At 35.6% G+C, this 23,366-nt stretch overlaps 1 protein-coding gene across 1 annotated transcript; it reads right to left on the bottom strand.

The window, feature by feature from the left end:
- Positions 1-1,745: 1,745 nt before the first annotated feature.
- Positions 1,746-22,222, bottom strand: LOC129364922 (vascular cell adhesion protein 1-like). The gene is made up of 11 exons (XM_055037872.1): positions 22,159-22,222; positions 21,599-21,967; positions 20,767-21,066; positions 20,429-20,692; positions 13,293-13,595; positions 12,961-13,218; positions 3,639-3,941; positions 3,307-3,564; positions 2,384-2,462; positions 2,259-2,289; positions 1,746-1,904 (listed from the first exon to the last, which is right to left on the bottom strand). Exons 1-11 carry the CDS (start codon positions 22,220-22,222, stop codon positions 1,851-1,853), a joined length of 2,283 nt encoding a protein of 760 aa, XP_054893847.1. The 3' UTR covers positions 1,746-1,850.
- Positions 22,223-23,366: the final 1,144 nt, after the last annotated feature.

The raw sequence follows: 23,366 nt of genomic DNA, 5'->3' as shown, positions 1-23,366 counted from the left end.
ATCACAAAACACTGAGGAAAAACAAAAGAAGCTGCAGTACCTGAGGTTACCAGCAGAAGGCGCCACTATGAGTATGACATCCACCAAACACAACAAACAAAAAAAAACCCAGTAAAGCACCAGACACAGTGGGACAACCCAAACTCAAGAATCACGGAACACAAACGATGAAGACACCGCCACTGGACCTCAGCACCTCAGATGAAAACAAAAAACAATTCATAGATGCAACAACCTTAAACCCAATACAACAGAAGAACAACAATATTAGCCCAAATAAATAAACAGTTATATAAGGGATCAAAAGGGCTGGAACAAAAAAAAAAAAAAAAAGAAAAAAAAAAGAAAATACAGGTTAAAATATCAATGGTCCGCTGGTCAAGCTGCAGCAAGAGGAAACCTGGGCGCGCCGGTGCTGCACACCACACACACACCGCTTTAATTGGAGGCGTGACCGCCACCACAGTCCGAGCTCTGCTGATAAAAGCGCTGAAATCCGGAAGACAAAAAGTCCGAATATGAGAAAGACCTGCCGAGCCACAGAAACGCACTCAAACAATGAGGAAGAGGCGGAGAGCAGCACAGTGCGCTGAACCGCCAGCAGATCAACGCAGCATGCAGCACACTGAGTCCGTTAGTTTACCGATCAGAACCCACGAGACACAGCGGGAGCACAAAGACGACATGTCTCCAACTGGACGCAGCGGTTCTTATATACCACGCCCACTTTACTCAGCCGAGTCTTCTCACCTGGGGACAATTTATGTAGAAGTAGGTATATTTCTATACCACTACATAACACATGTTCAGCAACAGACCACAGTAAAGAAACAGGAAGTCACTTCCAGAACACAATGGTTGGACCTGAGATGGACTAATGACCTGTGATGACCTGTCCAAGCTGGATGCTTCTTCTGGCTGCTGACAGCTGGAGACAGACACCAGTCCCTCTGTGACCTTGAAGTTGGATGGATGGATGTTATTTGTAGTGAGTTTGTGTCTGTGTGTGACTGCATGTTATGTGTCTCTTTGGTTCTGGTTCTGTCCAGTTTGTATCTGTCTCAAAGTCTAGTTCAGTGTTGTGTTCAGGATTGTTTTCAATGTTATTCTCTGAATATACAAATGTAAAATTTAATAATCTCATTGCTTTGAAATTGAATAATTTGGATCATTGTGTTGATTCAGAAACATGATGCTCTATTTCTGCATAACTTGATTTCAGATAGGAAGAAAATAAACGTCATGTGTGATGAAATATTCTGATTATGATCAAAACTTTCTCTTTATTTGTTCTTATCTTTCTATCAGCATCATCATCTTAACATGAATTATTTTGTGGTTGGTTTATGAGTGACTGATAATCCAGACTAAAAGTGTCATTCTTGTTTTTTTCCCAGCAGGTTATATGTTCCCACCTCAGGTTCTGTATCTGCCTGCAGATGGAGCAGATGAATATTCCATCTGCAGCTTTCACACTGCATCTAAGTTTTGCTCCAGCGGACATTGACTTCATTTTATATTCAACTTCACATTTGCATTAAAAAGATGTGAGACTGTTACAATTGTTCCTTCAAAACCTCAGTTGTGTGTCAAACTTGAACAATGAACAATGAAATGTGAATTCAAAGATTTTTGCATTTTATTTACATTTCTTCTCTTTTCATGCAGAAAAAGCAAAATTTACAGCATTGCAAACATTTTCTTGCTCAAACTTTAGTTGCTTGGATAATTTAGCTAAATAAAACATTAAAAATTACTGTAAATAATAATAGTTTCAAAGACAGAAAACAGGATGAAGAAATATAAAAAACCTCCTTCTCAGAATGAATTTAGCATCTTTGCCTTGTGACTCAAGACGCCTGAACCTCCATTACTCTGTCAGCAACATTTGCTTCTTCTGTGTCCTGTAGAGATCAAGCATAAAAGAAAAATATTATTGCTCTTAATGAACTGTGCTACTTTGTTTTAATGGGTTTGGAAAACATATTTTAATACTTGATTTTTAGGAGACATGTTTAAAACCTGCTTCATGGTTAATATTTCTAAAAGTATTTTGACAAACAAGCCTCATCACAACACATGTTCTAATTCCAGTTTACCTACAATATTGTGCAAAAGGCCTGACTGTCCACACAACAACCGCAAATTTCAGCAGAAATAAAAAGATAGTAAAAAGTAAAAAGATCAATTTACATGTAAATCTTCCAAGAGTCTGAATATTTTAAGGCTTAAATTCACATTGAGCTCAGTCAGTTTACCTTTATCAGTCTCTTGGAGAATCGAAACCAGCTGAAAATGAACGAGACAAGATTCATATTAGTGAATAATCAATACAACAGGTGAGCAACCTCAAAGTATGAACTCATAAAAAACTGTCTCTCACCACTCAAAGATGATGAATGCACCACAGAGCATCACCAGTCCCAGGATCTTTATTATAGTGCAGAAACCAAGTCCAGAACCTTGATGGAAACATGAAATATTGAATCAAACGCAGATTAAATGTTGTCAGAGTTTATTGCAAGTACCGAATTTTTCAGACTATAAGTCTCAGTTTTTTTCATAGTTTGGCCGGGGCTGCGATTTATACTCCGAAGCGACTTATGTGTGGAAATGAACACATCATTACGTCATATCACATGTTATTTTCACACTAGACCGCAAGAGGGCGCTCGAGGCCGGTGTTTATTCTACCTTCGAGTTGGCAGAGATGGTTACAGGCGACATTGAGGATGAAGATTTCATTGGTTTAGTGATGCTATGGTCTAATACATGAATGGTTTGGTAAACATGTTATATTAAGAATTATTCAGTTAACTATAATATAAATGTTACGTTAACATACCAGGCATGTTCTCAGTTTGTTGTTCTTGTGTCATGTAACGTTAACATACAGTACAATTATTCAGCCTGTTGTTGCCTCAATTCTATTTTTATTGTCTTTCAAGATGACATGACTGTTCTTGGTGTTGGATTTTATCAAATAAATTTTCGTCAAAAATGCAACTTATACTGTGGAAAATACGGTACCTGAATTACAATCATCCTTGACAGACTTTAAGTGTATTGGAAAACATTTCACTGACCAGATTAGCTACAGTTTCTATAACTTCTTGATTGATCATTTGGAGTCTGTAAACCTGTCTCATTGATACATAAGAGTCTCAATGTTTGAAGTAAAGCTGCTGAGGGAACATTTTTCTCTGGAGTAACTCAGTTTACACCAGGTAACATGAAGAAGTAATAATTATATGGACTCAGTTGAAATGCTATGATCTAACACTTTTAATACCTGTTATTAATTACCTTTATTGGTAGCTAGGATCACAGAAGATGTTTGATTCCCCAGATCATTTGAAGCCACACAGTAAAACTCTTCTCCCTCAGTGGCATAAAAGTTGTAAATCTGCCCCACAGACACAATAATGTCTCCATCTTCACTGATCCTGAACCAGGTGAATGTGGGTGGAGGTTTGGCTCTGCTGGAGCAGCTCAGCTCCACCCAGCTACCTGCTGACACCAAACCTGATGGACTGATGGATGCTGAGGTGTCTTTAGGAGCATCTGAGGAAAATGAGACACATGAACTGTATTGATCAGAACCAGCTGAACCATGACCTGCTGACAGGATCACTTACATGAAACACTGAGAGTCACTTCTGTCTCTGCTGTCTTGATTCCTCCAATCACAGGATATCTGGCAGAACATCTGATGTTGTATCCATCATGTGTGTCTAACAGAGTGATGATCTCCTGGATTTTAGTTGTAAAGGTTCCATCTGTGTTTTTCTCTGTGTGTCTGAGAGAGTCTTGTTGGAGATTCCAGGTGAGTTCAGGAGGTGAGTTTGGACAGGGAGTGAAAGCTGAGCAGGTTACAGTGACAGACTGATGCTCCTTCAGATCTTTCAGATCAGTTTCAATTCTGGGTTTGTCTGGAGAATCTGTAATTTCACATTAAATTAGCATAAAGTCTTATTTTGAATACTTTCCTGATTAAAACTGCAAAACAACAATTTTTGAATAAAGTAATGAGCATGTGACCAACGATTTTAATAAATGTCATGTCATTTTGTGCTTTTCTGTGTCTCATCATTATGTGTTAAAATGTTGAAAACAATTGACTAAATAAGACATTTATTAATTTATTTTGTTTGAGATTATTGCCCAGGAATCACCCTATTACTGTAAAACTCTGGATTTCACATAAACAGTCAAATATTTCTAATAGTCTGGAAGGATTTCCCAAATTTCTCTGATGTTAATTTGAGTTTACATCCTCCATGTAATTGTTTTTGTTTGTTTGTTTGTTTTTTTCGAAGTTTCCTAAAACTCAGGGGAAACAAAACAACTGACTGGTGATCAATTTCTATATATGTCTTGAGACAAAGCATTGTACACAAGTATTTAATATGTCAATAATTATTGTTAGAGAAATTATATTTTAACCTGTAGAAAGGTATGAATACATTTCCAAGCTTCAGTTTAAGAGACCAGAATTGATGGAAGAAGCTGTGACTCAGTGGTTTAGATAAATTCAACCAGTTGGGACAGACGAGACACGACTAAAGCAGAAAACTGATCAACTAATCTGCTTCTCTTTCTGTGCAACAAAAATCACAAAGACCATAAATCCTCTATATTGTTCTGAACAGTCTTTAAAGAGAATGTACTGATAATAAAGATAATCAATTGAGTATCTATATAGAAGTCCAAAAATGTATGTCATTATTTAGGTCAAGGAAATAACAACAGACTAACTCATTATGTTTATCTTGTTTGACGTCATTCTAAAGTATAAATAAGATCTGAATATTAGATTATTGTTCTTTGCCAGCCTGCAGTGACCCTTGCTTGACCTGTGACCCCCTGCCCAAATGTTCATGAGAGAAATCAGCTCCCTCACATTTCCTTACTCAGAATCAAACTGTTTTTGAAGGACTTTTTTAAAAAAGTTTAAGAAACTTTAACAAGTCTCAAAATACACTGCAAAATATGGCACAAAACTATTGGATGGAAAAACTCAAGTTGAGACCAAAATTTGATTTGTTTTTGTTTTAGTAAAAACAAGTCAAAGTCATTAGGGGGAAAAAGCTAGAAAGTCTGGATTCTGCTTTTATTTAAGGCATCTTTTATAATGTGGTTATGCATTTACTCATGCATTAATATTTACTGTAGATGGAAAATGGATGTGTGAAACATGACTGCAAATTTCCTCTGAAATGATCAGAAGCACCAAAAATAACTATTGGGTTTCATATAAATTATATAAAAAACAAAATGCTCTAAGGTCATATATTTAGAAAATGTTGTCTTTATGAACAGAAGCTAAACATAATTAGATATTGTACCATAAACCATACTGAGTAACAGAACATAAAATTAACATAACATATAAACATAAACAAGTAAAGTGAAAGTTGATTAAATCAAAGTTGGAACCCATTTATAACTTTGTAAGATGTTCAGAGTAAAAGTCTTACCTTTAACTGTAATCTGAAGAGGAGTAGAACAAGCTGTTGCCCTGTATTCACTACTCTCTACTCTGAGGAAGTATTCAGTTTCTTGTCTTGTCTTTATATCAGAAAACATAGTGGTGCAGTTTTTCTCTTTTATGTTTCCAGTGATATTTATTTGATGGTTATTAACTCCCTGCCTGAAGTCAAAAATATTCTCACTACTTGGAATCCAAGCTGCAGACGTTTGTTCTCCTCTGTTAAACTTGTCTTCTTCACCTTTAATTGTGAAGCTACATGGGACTTGCAAACACGATCCACTCAGCCCTTCAATGGACTTTGGTGTTGTAATGAGAAAGTTAGGTTGATGACCACCACAGCGATCAGCAAAGACACCTGTAAAAACAGACCATAGATGAACATAAAGGAGCAAAATCTGTCAGCAGAGAAACTTCATGATCAACAAACTGCAGTTCAGCTTCACCAAGTTACACAATGAGCATTTAAGCAATATTCCCATCAAAAGTTTTAGACTAAAATAATTTATATGATGTCTCCAAACGAAAGGCAGTGAACAGCCATCTCACCTGGAAGAAAGAAGACACTCAGTAACATGTTGACTGTCAACATGTTCTCAGACAGACTGTGATGGTCCTTCATCTTCTCTCAGACCTGAAACTAGATGGAAACAATTCAGTTAAACAAAATTATGTTGTTTAGGTTACATACTTGTGAGGAAAAGTTCAAATGTAATTTTAAATAAAGAAATAACATTTTATTATACCAGAATGTCAGAGAAATTAAACTATGAAAATGATTTAAATCATTAAATCAAAACCTTTTCAAATGCCAAAATATTTAAGCAAAGAGTACTAAGATATTTTTAAAGCAGTAAAATAAAAAAATAATTTCAGTAATTTTTCTTTACCTTATATTTGAAAGTCTTTATTTAAATCTGGTAAATCTTGAATTTCACTCCATCAGCAGCAGATCATAAAGCCGTCCTCTCTGTTAAAAAGCTGCACAGTTGTCTAAAACCAGCTGCATTTGACCTTCCTTCTTTTTGAAAGAGGATGTCAGAACTTCTGCTCATCAAGTGTCAAGACATTTACAGTTCTTCCTTACACTGTCTGCTCAAAGGTAGCTGCAGTTTTGATGCAACTTGCAGAGCTAGTTTCTGAGATGAAATAATTATATTTAGCTGAGCTTTTCTTTGCACCACAAAAACATTTGTTCGAAAATAAAACTGACAGTCAGACGTATTGGTATTTATGGAAAATTATCTCATGGGAACCTGACAATAACTTGCACCTTGTCTTATTTTAAATGGAGATGTTTCTGCTTTATTTAGTTTTTCCATCATCTGAGAAACATTGCCAAAAAAGATCCATTGTCTCCGAATTTGAGCTGGAAATAATTTCCTATTGGTGGGTTGGATCAGTACACTATGCACATTTCAGGAATGCTAACAAAGACTGCAAGTTGTTCAGATGCTGGGAATCTGACTACACAGTTTAACTTTTCACATGCATTGAGGATCTTTCCGACCGAACCAAATAAACCAACTTCCTCTTTTTATTTTAAGTGCTCCTCTTTTCAACATTTAACTCAACAGCCTCACTTCAGATGAAACCAATATGTGCTATGATAATTGTGAGTGATCGGATGTAGAAATGTTTAGCTTTAAATCAGCTTACACTTACATTATTTGAACAACACATAAATCTATGAGCTATTAAGATACTTACTTATATTTTCTGCAAATTAACTGGACTTCCACTAAGTCAGAGCCTCAATGGCATGAAAAGAAAATATTCTGCATTATAAACTGTAGATATGTGAAATACAGTCAGAAATCAAAGTGACATTAAGACTGAAATACTAGAGGCTGCTGATGACACTAAAAGAAAACCGAATGATGCAAATATAACCATGTACATTTGCTTACAAAGACTAAAGGAAAGTTTTATTTGTACATGACAAAAAGTGAAGGAAGAAGGAGTCATAACCCCAAACCAGCAGCATTGCTGCTCAAACAGGAAAGTCAAGGACAGAGTTTAGATTAATACACATTAAACACGTATCTTAATGACTTTTTTTATTTGTGATCCATATTATAAACTATTCATAAAAGGATAAAGTAATTTTTAGGAATCAATAATACTTAAAGTAAAGTTACATTGTTATTTTATGATGATTATTATTTTTGGTCTTTAGGGTCAGAATGTTTTTTCCAGTCAATAATAATTGATCATATAAATTAAAAACTGGTGGAATTGTCTGATACTGAGCTAAAGTGGTTCAGATGTTAGCTGGCAGACAAATACTAGTTTGCAACATTTTCTAATTTTAAACAAAATGAAATGATGCTGTTTCTCAAGAGTCCATTTTTAAACCACTTTCATCCAGAATCAATTTGATCTTTTTACCTGAAAATCATGTAAATGCAAACCAGATGTTGCAGCACTGAATTACACAGTGCTGCAACATCTGCCATAATGTTAAGCTGTATTTTGGCATACCCATGTGTGAGTAAACATGACATTAACATTTCCTACCTGTTCCTTTAATGCAATTCTTTTTAAAGATTAGATTTTTCTATTATTATTATTATTTTAATTAAATTGATATTTTCTACAAAGCACTTGGGTTTGTTTTCAGCCTGAATGCTGCTGGCTAAATCATGTTGCCTTGAATGGGTCCAAAATCAACCATCCTGCCTTGTTTGCATTGTCTCTGTTATATAAGATTCTGTTATTTAAAACAAAAATAAAAATGATCTTTATTTTTAATAAAGTTAACTATCTTAAATAACCTTTTGATCGTTATTACTTCACGTTTGTGTAATTTTGTTGCTGCACACTAGCAGAAACATTTGTAGCAAATATATATCTTCTCTTCTTTCTTGCAGAACTGATACACTCACTTCTCATTTTTATTTCAACTTTTCAGCTTCTTTTTAGCTATAAGGTTCAAATCAAAATAACTTTTCATGAAACTGATGCAGTAATGGGACAAAATATTGCATTAGTTTTCTTCATGACCGTGTTTCTCCTGTTCCAGTGAATACTTTTCACTCAAACATTTAGAATCAGTCTGATTCTTTGTCACTATTACATGCTGTCCATATTTGTTGCTCTTTTTTTTTCCCATGTCTGACTTTTAGAGCTGTGGTCTCTCATGAACAAACATTATGTGGCAATTAGAGGGTAAAAATATGCAATTAGATTTGGTTTGTTGCCAACAACGTCACCAGACATTTCCACCCAGAAAACCACAGTGAGGAAACATTTTAGCAACAAACAAGAGACACGATTTTGAGATAATTTATTTAAAAAAAATAAATAAATAAAACAAGCAATAAAAGATCATTTGTATGTGGAAAAACAGGAGTTACAAAAATAACCCAGCTGCAGAGGCTTCTCTGTAAGTACTGACAGGTCCAAAGGTTCAAAAACAGAAATCACTACAAACACTGTGAAGTTACTCTGACTCATATTTCTGTTTTTTCACTACAGTCAATACGTTGGTTAATTTCTCTATGATAAGCCGGAAGAAACAACAAACCAACTTCCCGTGTTAATTTTAAAGTTTCCTCAGAACACAAAGAAACATGAAGGACGTCTGCAGTGTGAAAGCTGCAGATGGAATATTCATCTGCTCCATCTGCAGGCAGAGACTGAAAATCATCAAAGAAAAGAAAAGAAATGAGTTTCTGAAACAGGAGCAACATCTGATTGGACAGAGTCATGATGTGACAAAAGAAGAGAAATTAAGCCAAATTTAAATTAGAATAAGAACGATAAACAGGGAGAGAGACTCTATTTCAGTAAACCTGATTTAAAATGTGAGAAACATTGAGATGTAAAGCATCACGTTGACCTGATGAACACTTGAGCTCTGGGAATATTAACATCTGAAAATCTATTTCTTTTAATGGAAGATTTTAAAGGATGGAAAAATGCACATAATTTTTTAGTCAAGACAAAAAAAACTAATATCAAGTAAATAATTAAAGTTTGACAAATAAAGAATTTTATTCTCCTAATTAATGTTTATTTTTTCACATTAATCAATGAATAAACTGACTAAATTGTTGTGTTTACTTCATAACTGTGGCGAGAAACACAAATGCTATACAGTTTCAATTGCTGGACCAAATATTGGAGTGCTCAACAGCGCCACCTTGGGAATTTCACCCAGGGAAAACTACCTTCTCTTTAAGACACAGAGGTTCAATAGTGCACATAAAAACATCTGAGACAGTTTGACATGTATAAAAGACTATTTATTAAATTCTGTTAAAATGCTCTTTTTTAAAACCAGTTCTTTATCACAAAACACTGAGGAAAAACAAAAGAAGCTGCAGTACCTGAGGTTACCACCAGAAGGCGCCACTATGAGTATGACATCCACCAAACACAACAAACAAACAAAAAAAAAAAAACAGTAAAGCACCAGACACAGTGGGACAACCCAAACTCAAGAATCACCGGAACACAAAAGATGAAGACACCGCCACTGGACCTCAGCACTGCAAACAGATGAAAACAGTAACAATTCATAGATGCAACAACCTTAAACCCAATACAACAAAGAACAACAATATTAGCCCAAATAAATAAACAGTTATATAAGGATCAAAAGGGCTGGAACAAAAAAAAAAAACAGAAAATACAGGTTAAATATCAATGGTCCGCTGGTCAAGCTGCAGCAAGAGGAAACCTGGGCGCGCCGGTGCTGCACACCACCACACACCGCTTTAATTGGAGGCGTGACCGCCACCACAGTCCGAGCTCTGCTGATAAAAGCGCTGAAATCCGGAAGACAAAAGAGCAATAATGGTCCTAATATGAGAAAGACCTGCCGATCCACTCAAACAATGAGGAAGCGGCGGAGAGCAGCACAGTGCGCTGAACCGCCAGCAGATCAACGCAGCATGCAGCACACTGAGTCCGTTAGTTTACCGATCAGAACCCACGAGACACAGCGGGAGCACAAAGACGACATGTCTCCAACTGGACGCAGCGGTTCTTATATACCACGCCCACTTTACTCAGCCGAGTCTTCTCACCTGGGGACAATTTATGTAGAAGTAGGTATATTTCTATACCACTACATAACACATGTTCAGCAACAGACCACAGTAAAGAAACAGGAAGTCACTTCCAGAACACAATGGTTGGACCTGAGATGGACTAATGACCTGTGATGACCTGTCCAAGCTGGATGCTTCTTCTGGCTGCTGACAGCTGGAGACAGACACCAGTCCCTCTGTGACCTTGAAGTTGGATGGATGGATGTTATTTGTAGTGAGTTTGTGTCTGTGTGTGACTGCATGTTATGTGTCTCTTTGGTTCTGGTTCTGTCCAGTTTGTATCTGTCTCAAAGTCTAGTTCAGTGTTGTGTTCAGGATTGTTTTCAATGTTATTCTCTGAATATACAAATATAATTTAATAATCTCATTGCTTTGAAATTGAATAATTTGGATCATTGTGTTGATTCAGAAACATGATGCTCTATTTCTGCATAACCTGATTTCAGATAGGAAGAAAATAAACGTCATGTGTGATGAAATATTCTGATTATGATCAAAACTTTCTCTTTATTTGTTCTTGTCTTTCTATCAGCATCATCATCTTCAACATGAATTATTTTACGGTTGGTTTATGAGTGACTGATAATCCAGACTAAAAGTGTCATTCTTGTTTTTTCCCAGCAGGTTATATGTTCCCACCTCAGGTTCTGTAAACTTTCTCATCTAAGTTTTCCTCCAGTGGACATTGACTTCATTTTATATTTAACTTCACATTTGCATTAAAAAGATGTGAGACTGTTACAATTGATTCATTAAGACCTCAGTTGTGTGTCAAACTTGAACAATGAACAATGAAATGTGAATTCAAAGATTTTTGCATTTTATTTACATTTCTCTTTTCATGCAGAAAAAGCAAAACTTACAGCATTGCAAACATTTTCTTGCTCAAAATTTAGTTGCTTGGATGATTTAGCTAAATAAAACATTAAAAATTACTGTAAATAATAACACTTGCAAAAACAGAAAACAGGATGAAGAAATATAAAAAACCTCCTTCTCAGAATGAATTTAGCATCTTTGCCTCGAGACTCAAGACGCCTGAACCTCCATTACTCTGTCAGCAACATTTGCTTCTTCTGTGTCCTGTAGAGATCAAGCATAAAAGAAAATATTATTGCTCTTAATGAACTGTGCTACTTTGTTTTAATGGGTTTGGAAAACATATTTTAATACTTGATTTTTAGGAGACATGTTTAAAACCTGCTTCATGGTTAATATTTTCTAAAAGTATTTTGACAAACAAGCCTCATCACAACACATGTTCTAATTCCAGTTTACCTACAATATTGTGCAAAAGGCCTGACTGTCCACACAACAACCGCAAATTTCAGCAGAAATAAAAAGATAGTAAAAAGTAAAAAGATCAATTTACATGTAAATCTGCCAAGAGTCTGAAAATTTTAAGGCTTAACTTCACGTTGAGCTCAGTCAGTTTACCTTTATCAGTCTCTTGGAGAATCGAAACCAGCTGAAAATGAACGAGACAAGATTCATATTAGTGAATAATCAATACAACAGGTGAGCAACCTCAAAGTATGAACTCATAAAAAACTGTCTCTCACCACTCAAAGATGATGAATGCACCACAGAGCATCACCAGTCCCAGGATCTTTATTATAGTGCAGAAACCAAGTCCAGAATCTTGATGAAAACATGAAATATTGAATCAAACGCAGATTAAATGTCGTCAGAGTTTATTGCAAGTACCAAATTTTTCAGACTATAAGTCTCAGTTTTTTTCATAGTTTGGCCGGGGCTGCGATTTATACTCCGAAGCGACTTATGTGTGGAAATGAACACATCATTATATCATATCACATGTTATTTTCACACTAGACCGCAAGAGGGCGTTCTAAGCTGGTGTTTATTCTACCTTCGAGTTGGCAGAGTTGGTTACAGGCGACATTGAGGATGAAGATTTCATTGGTTTAGTGATGCTATGGTCTAATACATGAATGGTTTGGTAAACATGTTAGCATGTTATATTAAGAATTATTCAGATAACTATAATATAAATGTTACGTTAACATACCGTACAATTATTCAGCCTGTTGTTGCCTCAATTCTATTTTTATTGTCTTTCAAGATGACATGACTGTTCTTGGTGTTGGATTTTATCAAATAAATTTTCCTCAAAATGCGACTTATACTGTGGAAAATACGGTACCTGAATTACAATCATTCTTGACAGACGTTAAGACAGTTTCTATAACTTCTTGATTGATCATTTGGAGTCTGTAAACCTGCCTCATTGATACACAAGAGTCTCAATGTTTGAAGTAAAGCTGCTGAGGGAACCTTTTGCTCTGGAGTAACTCAGTTTACACCAGGTAACATGAAGAAGTAATAATTATATGGACTCAGTTGAAATGCTATGATCTAACACTTTTAATACCTGTTATTAATTACCTTTATTGGTAGCTAGGATCACAGATGATCTGGTTTGACCCAGATCATTTGAAGCCACACAGTAAAACTCTTCTCCCTCAGTCACATTGAAGCTGTAAATCGGCCCCACCGACACATTAATGTCTCCATGTTCACTTTTCCTGAACCAGGTGAATCTGGGTGGAGGTTTGGCTCTGCTGGAGCAGCTCAGCTCCACCCAGCTACCTGCTGACACCAAACCTAATGGACTGATGGATGCTGAGGTGTCTTTAGGAGCATCTGAGGAAAATGAGACACATGAACTTTATTGATCAGACCCAGCTGAACCATGACCTGCTGACAGGATCACTTACATGAAACACTGAGAGTCACTTCTGTCTCTGCTGTCTTGTTTCCTCCAATCACAGGATATCTGGCAGAACATCTGATGTTGTATCCATCATGTGTGTCTAACAGAGTGATGATCTTCTGGATTTTAGTTGTAAAGGTTCCATCTCTGTTTTTCTCTGTGTGTCTGAGAGAGTCTTGTTGGAGATTCCAGGTGAGTTCAGGAGGTGAGTTTGGACAGGGAGTGAAAGCTGAGCAGGTTACAGTGACAGACTGATGCTCCTTCAGATCTTTCAGATCAGTTTCAATTCTGGGTTTGTCTGGAGAATCTGTAATTTCACATTAAATTAGCATAAAGTCTTATTTTGAATACTTTCCTGATTAAAACTGCAAAACAACAATTTTTGAATAAAGTAATGAGCATGTGACCAACGATTTTTTAATAAATGTCATGTCATTTTGTGCTTTTCTGTGTCTCATCATTATGTGTTAAAATGTTGAAACAGTTGACTAAATAAGACATTTATTAATTTATTTTGTTTGAGATTATTGCCCAGGAATCACCCTATTACTGTAAAACTCTGGATTTCATAAACAGTCAAATATTTCTAATAGTCTGAAAGGATTTCCCAAATTTCTCTGATGTTAATTTCCGTTTACAGCCTCCGTGTAATTGTTTTTGTTTGTTTAGTTTTTTTTTTATTTCGAAGTTTTCTAAAATTCAGGAGAAACAAAACAACTGACTGGTGATCAATTTCTATATATGTCTTGAGACAAAGCATTGTACACAAGTATTTAATATGCCAATAATAATTGTTAGAGAAATTATAATTTAACCTGTAGAAAGGTATGAATACATTTTCAAGCTTCAGTTTAAGAGACCAGAATTGATGGAAGAAGCTGTGACTCAATGGTTTAGATAAATTCAACCAGTTGGGACAGACGAGACACGACTAAAGCAGAAAACTGATCAACTAATCTGCTTCTCTTTCTGTGCAACAAAAATCACAAAGACCATAAATCCTCTATATTGTTTCTGAACAGTCTTTAAAGAGAATGTACTGATAATAAAGATAATCAATTGAGTATCTATATAGGAGTCCAAACATTTATCATAACATGATATGTGTCAGAAAATTATTCAGGTCAAGGAAATAACAACAGTCTAAATGCCTATGTTTATCTTGTTTGACGTCATTCTAAACTGTATAAATAAGTTCTGAATATTAGATCATTGTTCTTTGCCAGCCTGCAGTGACCCTTGCTTGACCTGTGATGTTTTGATATCATACTTAAGAAGATTTTGTTTTTATGAAGAAAAACTAAACGTGTCTTCACCTCCAGAACCAAACAAGCTTGTACCAAAAACTGTACTGCATTATAGAATGTATGTAAATATAAAATAAACAAACAGGTGAAAGTTAATTATCATGTAACTGGAACCAATTTATTTCTATAACTTTGTAAGATGTTCAGAGTAAAAGTCTTACCTTTAACTCTTATCTGAAGAGGAGTAGAACAAGCTGTTCCCTTGTATTCACTATTCTCTATTCTGAGGAAGTATTCAGTTTCTTGTCTTGTCTTTATATCAGAAAACACAGTGGTGCAGTTTTTCTCTTTTTTTTTTCTCTTTTATGTTTCCTTTATTAACTCCCTGCCTGATGTCAAAAATATTCTTATTACTTGGAATCCAAGCTGCAGACGTTTGTTCTCCTCTGTTAAACTTGTCTTCTTCACCTTTAATTGTGACGCTACATGGGACTTGCAAACACGATCCACTCAGCCCTTCAATGGACTTTGGTGTTGTAATGAGAAAGTTAGGTTGATGACCACCACAGCGATCAGCAAAGACACCTGTAAAAACAGACCATAGATCAACATAAAGTGGAGCAAAATCTGTCAGCAGAGAAACTTCATGATCAACAAACTGCAGTTCAGTTTCACCAAGTTACACAATGAGCATTTAAGCAATATTCCCATCAAAAGTTTTAGACTGAAATAATTAATATGATGTCTCCAAACGAAAGGCAGTGAACAGCCATCTCACCTGGAAGAAAGAAGACACTCAGTAACATGTTGACTGTCAACATGTTCTCAGACTGAGCCGCCATCAGACCCTGATGAATCAATAAATAAAACTGAATACCAAAAAAGTATTTAGAATGCATCATCAAGACAAAACCTTGAATCAAACTTTGCTTGAAAATAAGAATATATAGGTCTCAATGAAGTTTAATTTTCTTACCAAATTGTTTGACTTCCAATATAAAATCTTGAGGTGACTCAGGTAAAATTTAATCACACAGCAGGAGATCAGACAAGCTTCTCTGTTTTAAAGAGACTGTCTCTGTTGCTGTCGTCCTTCCTGTGAAACAGGATGTCAGCGCAACTTCTACTCTTACTCTGAATGGTTGCTTTCTTTTCTCAAGATAATCACACAAAATGTTATTATTGTCCATCTTTTTCTATCGAGCATCTGCTCAATGGGTGCCTAAAACCTTACAGAGAATATCTCACATTCTGTCAGATGATACGCTGATAACTTATGCACTGTTTTTGTCAAAAAGAATAGGAACTGAGAAAATATATAATACAGAATTAAAGGTATAGCAGATTTTAGTATGTAAGAAATGCCCCTCTATTAGAATCTTTGTTTGTTACCAAATTGTTGATGTTTCCCATGCATACAATGACTTAAATAAGAATTTGTGCAAAGTGTAGATAGAGTTTAACCATGCACATCATTGTCTGGTCATGTTGAGCTCAGACTTACATCTTTACGCTTCGTTCTCAGTGTTTTCCTATTGCTCTGTGCAAAAAAAGGAAGTTGCTATTTTCCGAATTCATCAACGTGACACAATCCTGGAAAGGACGACGTTGAACAAAAGTGTCATGATGATGCACTAACAGCAGATTTATTATTCAACAATATAAATAGAGATAAAAAAAAATTAAATATCTTTTCAAAGAACCTAAAATTTTGGTGCACATAATGAAGAGACTTTAACCAAGAAAACTAAAGAGCGGTCGTCACAAAGAGGATCTAAAAAAACGACACAACCAACTTTCTTTTTTCCTTCTTTTTCAAAATTTTCACAACTTTTCGTCTGCAGCATGACGTCACATCTGACCACTTCTGTCAGACAGACAAGTGGAAAACTTACAGCCGCATGCAAATAACATCTAAACCCTCATCCTTTTGCAATACAGTCTTGTACCACTTTAAACTCCTGTAAGTCTTAAAACTTTCCAGGTTTCAGGTTTGTTGGATTACCTGCCATCTAAGTGAACTCATATTCACTCTGACAGTTCATGAAGAAAGAACTAAACTGGCTTGTAATGAAACGTCCCCAACAAATATTGTGGAGAAAAACTGATAGAAGATGCAAATTCAGAGCAGATTTACACACTGTGCTACATCCACAAAGTATTTCTGTATGACAATATGTTTAGTTATGATTTTAATCTGTTTAAACTGTTTTTCAGGGAAAGAAAGGGAACAACAATCAAAGCTCCTGAGTATTTCATTAACACTTTTCATAATCCAAGCATCAAGAAAGTGAGAAGGAAAAGTAGAATTAATGACACCAATCATTAATGCATAAAAAAACACAGCTAAAATCTAAAAATATCCTTTTGTACAAATTGTTTGCACAATTTGCATAGTGCTGACTTTCTGAGCACTATGCTCAGGAAGTGCTCATTGCTCAGCACTTTCTGAGCAATGAGCAATAAACCAATAAACTTATGACATTATGGATAGAATCCAGCAGATGGAGGCAAACACACAACAGGTAAAAAATTCTCTTTGTTTATATTAAGGTTTTTGGGTGTGAACAAACTAGAATTTTGGAGTGCGGCAGTTTTGTTTTTTTCTATTTTAATGAAGAAAAAAAAGAATTTGGCTTAGATTTAAATTTTAATCAGTAGATTTTTGGGTGAGGAAACAAAGAAATGCTTTCTGAAATTTGAACACTTAAAACAGTTCAAATGGATCAGTGGTGAAATACGTCTGTCTGGACAATAAGATTTTCTGTAAGATTCACAGTGCTAAAATGGTGACACCTGCAAGTTAAAAAAATAAGAATATTGAAATATCTTCTCAAAATAACATTATCTGAAATAACTGTTGAGATGATGGCAGTCAATATGAATCTAAATATAATGTTTTATATTATTGAATTCTTAAAAAGCTGGATATGTTTCATTTATTACTGAATTTCCTGAATTAACTGACTTTAATGAAGTTATTTATGGGTTAATTTTTCTCACATATTATGCCAGTAATAGAAACAGCACAAAAAAAAAAAAAAAAAATTACAAAAGGCCGTTTCAAATCGTCAGGTAGGCATGAAGGCGTCGACTGCAACAGTGTCTTATTGCAGTTGAACATTCTTGAAACCAAGACAGGAAGCAAAATTATTGCACCAGTTCATTTTCGGGCCAAATATGACAAATAGTGCATGTGGTAAAAATAGTTGTCAATAACAAATGACACTTTTCCTGTCATTGCGACAGCAACAGCTCAAGTCAGCTGTTGCGTACAGCAGTCAAAAGAAGAAGTGATGCGACAAAATGATTAACGTGAAATAAATATGTGCCAATTTGCAGGTTTTACATTGTTTTTTTTTTTACATAAATCTTGAATATTTCTGGTTGCAATACAACTGTATGTTTTCAACGAAAATAATTGGATTCTTTCCTTTGATACGGCTCTCGTCAAGTGTGTGTCAGTGACAAGTCTCACCACGATGCCTCATGTTACCCAAACATGCTAATTTTGCACAGTCAAAACACAAACCCAACATGTTAATTATTACATCACACATTCAATTTTGGCAAGCTTTGTAAAATTAAAACCTCATTTTCCAGGAAAAAACACAGTTGGTAGGAAGGATCAACTATGACAATGTTTTTATTTGTATACATATTTCTAATATCTTCTGTGACATGAAATTCAAACTAGATCTTGAGAAAGAAGTGCAAATAAATGTGTCCATGAATTTGTTATTTATGTCAAGACATCAGTAGGTTGCTGGTGTTAAAACAAATGTCAGAAGGATCAATAAAGAATAAACACAGTACATAATGGCAGAAATAATATGTAAAATAACTCAAGGAGAAATGAATGAAGAAATGCACCATTTCTGACCAGATGAATCAATGTGGATTTCTAAGCAAAGTATTTCCTATTAATTCATTTTAGAGGAAAGAAAACTGCTAGAATGGATTGGCCAATCACCTGCGATCTTTGGCAATAAATAGCTGCGGAACAAAATTGATGATCCAAGTTTGTTTAAAAGATATCAAGATTGAAAGAGAGTTTGTGTGGAAGAACGGGTCAAATATAACTCCTGGACAAATGTGTGACAATTTTTCCAGCTGAAAAACATGTTTGAAGTTTTCATCAACAAAAACAGTCAATTTTGGCAAGCTTTCTAAAATTAAACTCATTTGCTATCCTCTGTATATCTACATTAGGGTTGTTACTGAGTGTGAATTTCATTTCAGTAGAATAATAAAAATATATTTGCCTGCTTTTCTCTTATTTAATATTTATTTTTGGCTGCTCCAGTCGATGACATGTAACTAATACTTGAACATAAGCTTATATCACATAAATCTTTATGCATGTAAAGTTATTTTTTCTTTATTTGGCGTAGAGAGACTCCGGACTGTTAGCGGCTCGTGCCGAGCCGACTGCAGCGTCAGACACTTTGACCTGAGCGTAAATGATCTCCTGCTGTCCACTGTCCTGCAGGGAGACAGCAGAGGCTTCAGCTCTCCTCCTCTGGAAGTGGACTTCATCATAATGGAGTTCCTGATCTTGTTTATTGGTTGACATTTCAACGTAAATATTCTCATCGTATTCACTCTGTGAAGAACAAAATGCAGATTTCTTTCAAATGCCGCACACAAATCTGGAGATGAAAACTCGCTGCGTTGCTAAACAAAGACGTTGCACGCGTCCCTACCTGAGCATGTTGTGAAGATGGACGTTTGAATTTGAACCACCTAGAAGACAGTTCAGATCTGTTAGAATAAGCCTCCTGGGCTTTTTGTAAGGTTGCAACACAAACTGAGAGGGAAGTCAAGGATGACTTTGGAGGATCAAGATCAGATCAGATTGAAGCTAAGATGATGGAGAGCGCAACTGAAGCAGGAAAATGACTGAAGGACATGAAAGAAAGCATGAAAGAACTTTGTTGAAGCAACTAGCTGCTTAGCACTGTCATTTCCAGTTTTTGATAGAAAAAAGAAAAGAAGAGACATTAAGTTTGTTCAATTATAAGTAAAACATTTTACTATGTTTTACAAAAAGCTTTGCAATTGAGTGAAAGATTTGATTTCGCCTTTGGGGAGTAAAAACATATTAAACAGGCATTTGCTAAAACGTCAGAGCACACAGATTATCCAACAACGTCTGAGCATCAATAAATATGTTTGTGACTCTCACCAAACCAAGATCAGCAGCCAGATGAGCACAATGGTAACAATCACCGTGAGAAGTACGATCAAAAATGGAAAATTCCCTGTTCACAGAAAAGAGAAACAAAGCTTAAAATGTGCATTTTAAAAGGAGTAAAAATATTTCTTAAAGCAATTCAGAAGAAATGTAAGAAATGTTTCCAGCTTGGTATTAAAACAATACACACACACACACAGACGCAAATACACACATGCCTACACACACAAAACATCAATACTGACATGGACAACATCACATGACTTTAGTCATACAGTTCTGCATATCAGTAATTACCTTCAATGCTAATTTGGACCTCTAATTATTTCTGATGACCCAGATCATTTGTGGCCACACAATAAAACTCTCCTCCCTCAGTGGCATTGAAACTGTAAATCAGCCCCACAGATTTCTTAATGACTTCAACTACATCAACCAAAAATTGAAAATCTCTATATTCACAGAATTTTTTTATTTATTTTTTCTCCATTTTTACAGCAATATGCTCCAATTTTTCTCATGGCATGTCACATATGTGAGCTTCAGATCAGCTCTATGTACATTAATAGAAACTACAACAAACTCTGAATGGATTGTTGTATGTTTGTTTCAATAGAGTTTCTTACATGGTCACAACAATACATACTGTATGTGTTTTAAAAGAATAAGAAAGGACCAAAAGATAAAGAAACAAACCATTACCTTCTGTACTAACACAGATCCTTGATGATGTCTCATTACCCACATAATTTGTGGCCTCACAGTAAAACTCTCCTCCCTCAGTAACATTAAAGCCATAAATCGGCCCCACAGACACATTAATGTCTCCATGTTCACTGATCCTGAACCAGGTGAATGTGGGTGGAGGTTTGGCTCTGCTGGAGCAGCTCAGCTCCACCCAGCTACCTGCTGACACCAAACCTGATGGACTGATGGATGCTGAGGTGTCTTTAGGAGCATCTGAGGAAAATGAGACACATGAACTTTATTGATCAGAACCAGCTGAACCATGACCTGCTGACAGGATCACTTACATGAAACACTGAGAGTCACTTCTGTCTCTGCTGTCTTGTTTCCTCCAATCACAGGATATCTGGCAGAACATCTGATGTTGTATCCATCATGTGTGTCTGACAGAGTGATGTTCTCCTGGATTTTAGTTGTAAAGGTTCCATCTGTGTTTTTCTCTGTGTGTCTGAGAGAGTCTTGTTGGAGATTCAAGGTGAGTTGAGGAGGTGAGTTTGGACAGGGAGTGAAAGCTGAGCAGGTTACAGTGACAGACTGATGCTCCTTCAGGTCAGAGGTCACATTAATGCTGGGCCTCCAAGGAGAATCTGGAGTTTCATATACAGAATAAAAACTGTAAATTTGCATTAAACTTGAATGAGTTCCCAATTTACTTTGACTCTTATACATTTATAGCCTCCATACTAATAGTTTGTTTTTCCTGTATTTCTTGTGGCTCTGGAGTAACTAAAACAACTGTCTGGTAATTTTTCCTATACATATGTATAAATTTTAAGATACAAAGTTTGATCTAGTAAGCAAATTAAGTTATCAATACATCAATGATTAGTTTTAGAGAAATTATAATTTATCTTGCAGACCAGGTATTTGTAAAGGGGTATGAATACATTTCTAAGCTTCAGTTTAAGAGACCAGAATTGATGGAAGAAGCTGTGACTCAGTGGTTTAGATAAATTCAACCAGTTGGGACAGACGAGACACGACTAAAGCAGAAAGCTGATCAACTAATCTGCTTTTCTTTCTGTGCAACAAAAATCACAAAGACCATAAATCCTTAACAAATAATTTGAACAAATGTATTTGCATAACTTTGTAAGATCTTCAGAAAAAAAGTCTTACCTTTAACTCTTATCTGAAGAGGAGTAGAACAAGCTGTTGCCCTGTATTCACTACTCTCTACTCTGAGGAAGTATTCAGTTTCTTGTCTTGTCTTTATATCAGAAAACACAGTGGTGCAGTTTTTCTCTTTTATGTTTCCAGTGATATTTATTTGATGGTTATTAACTCTGTGACTGATGTCAAAAATATTCTTATTACTTGGAATCCAAGCTGCAGACGTTTGTTCTCCTCTGTTAAACTTGTCTTCTTCACCTTTAATTGTGAAGCTACATGGGACTTGCAAATACGATCCACTCAGCCCTTCAATGAGCTTTGGTGTTTTAATGAGAAAGGCAGGTTGATTACCATTACAGGGATCAGCAAAGACACCTGTAAAAACAGACCATAGATGAACATAAGGGAGCAAAATCTGTCAGCAGAGAAACTTCATGATCAACAAACTGCAGTTCAGCTTCACCAGGTAACATAATGAGCATTTAAGCAATATTCCCATCAAAAGTTTTAGACTAAAATAATTTATATGATGTCTCCAAACGAAAGGCAGTGAACAGCCATCTCACCTGATAGATAGAAGACACTCAGTAACATGATGACTGTCAACATGTTCTCAGACTGAGCCGCCATCAGACCCTGATGAATCAATAAACAAAACTGAATACCAAAAAAGTATTTAGAATGCATCATCAAGACAAAACCTTGAATCAAACTTTGCTTGAAAATAAGAGTATATAGATCTTTTTAGCAGACTATGCTAAACAGATCTTAAACTCGAAAAGTTCAATGAAGTTTAATTTTCTTACCAAATTGTTTGACTTCCAATATAAAATCTTGAGGTGACTCAGGTAAAATTTAATCACACAGCAGGAGATCAGACAAGCTTCTCTGTTTTAAAGAGACTGTCTCTGTTGCTGTCGTCCTTCCTGTGAAACAGGATGTCAGCGCAACTTCTACTCTTCCTCGGAATGGTTGCTTTATTTTCTCAAGATAATCACACAAAATGTTATTATTGTCCTTCTTTTTCTGTCTAGCATCTGCTCAATGGGTGCCTAAAACCTTACAGAGAATATCTCACATCCTGTCAGATGATACGCTGATAACTTATGTACTGTTTTTTTCAAAAAATATAGGAACTGATCGAATATATAATACAGAATTAAATCAAATCAAATCAAATCAAATTTTATTTGTATATCACATTTCAGCAGCAAGGCATTTCAAAGTGCTTTATATCATAAACCCAAGAACACAAAGTCATGCATCATGGAAGAAACAATACATTGTTACATATTACATTTCAAATACAATTCTAAACAGGTGCGTTTTTAGTTGAGATTTAAAGGAAGTCAGGGTTTCTACTGTTTTACAGTTTTCTGGAAGTTTGTTCCAAATTTTTGGTCCATAGATGCTGAAAGCTGTTTCTCCTCTCTTGGTTCTGGTTCTGGGGATGCAGAGCAGACCAGAACCAGAAGACCTGAGAGTCTGGAAGGTTGATACAACAACAGCAGATCTTTGATGTATTGTGGTGCTAAACCGTTCAGTGATTTGTAAACTAACAACGGTATTTTAAAGTCTATTCTTTGAACTACAGGGAGCCAGTGGAGGGACTTTAAAACTGGTGTTATGTCTCTATTTTCCTGGTTTTAGTGAGAACGCGAGCAGCAGCGTTCTGGATCAACTGAAGCTGTTTGATTGATTTATTGGACAGACCTGTGAAGATGCTGTTACAATAATCAATGTGACTAAAGATAAACGCATGGATGAGTTTCTC

Source organism: Poeciliopsis prolifica, unplaced genomic scaffold (assembly GCF_027474105.1).
Source record: "Poeciliopsis prolifica strain line A6 unplaced genomic scaffold, Auburn_PproV2 SCAFFOLD012, whole genome shotgun sequence".
In the NCBI taxonomy this organism is placed as follows: Eukaryota; Metazoa; Chordata; class Actinopteri; order Cyprinodontiformes; family Poeciliidae; genus Poeciliopsis; species Poeciliopsis prolifica.
The sequence above is the reverse complement of the archived record's forward strand: the minus strand, read 5'-3'. Positions and strand labels throughout refer to the sequence as shown.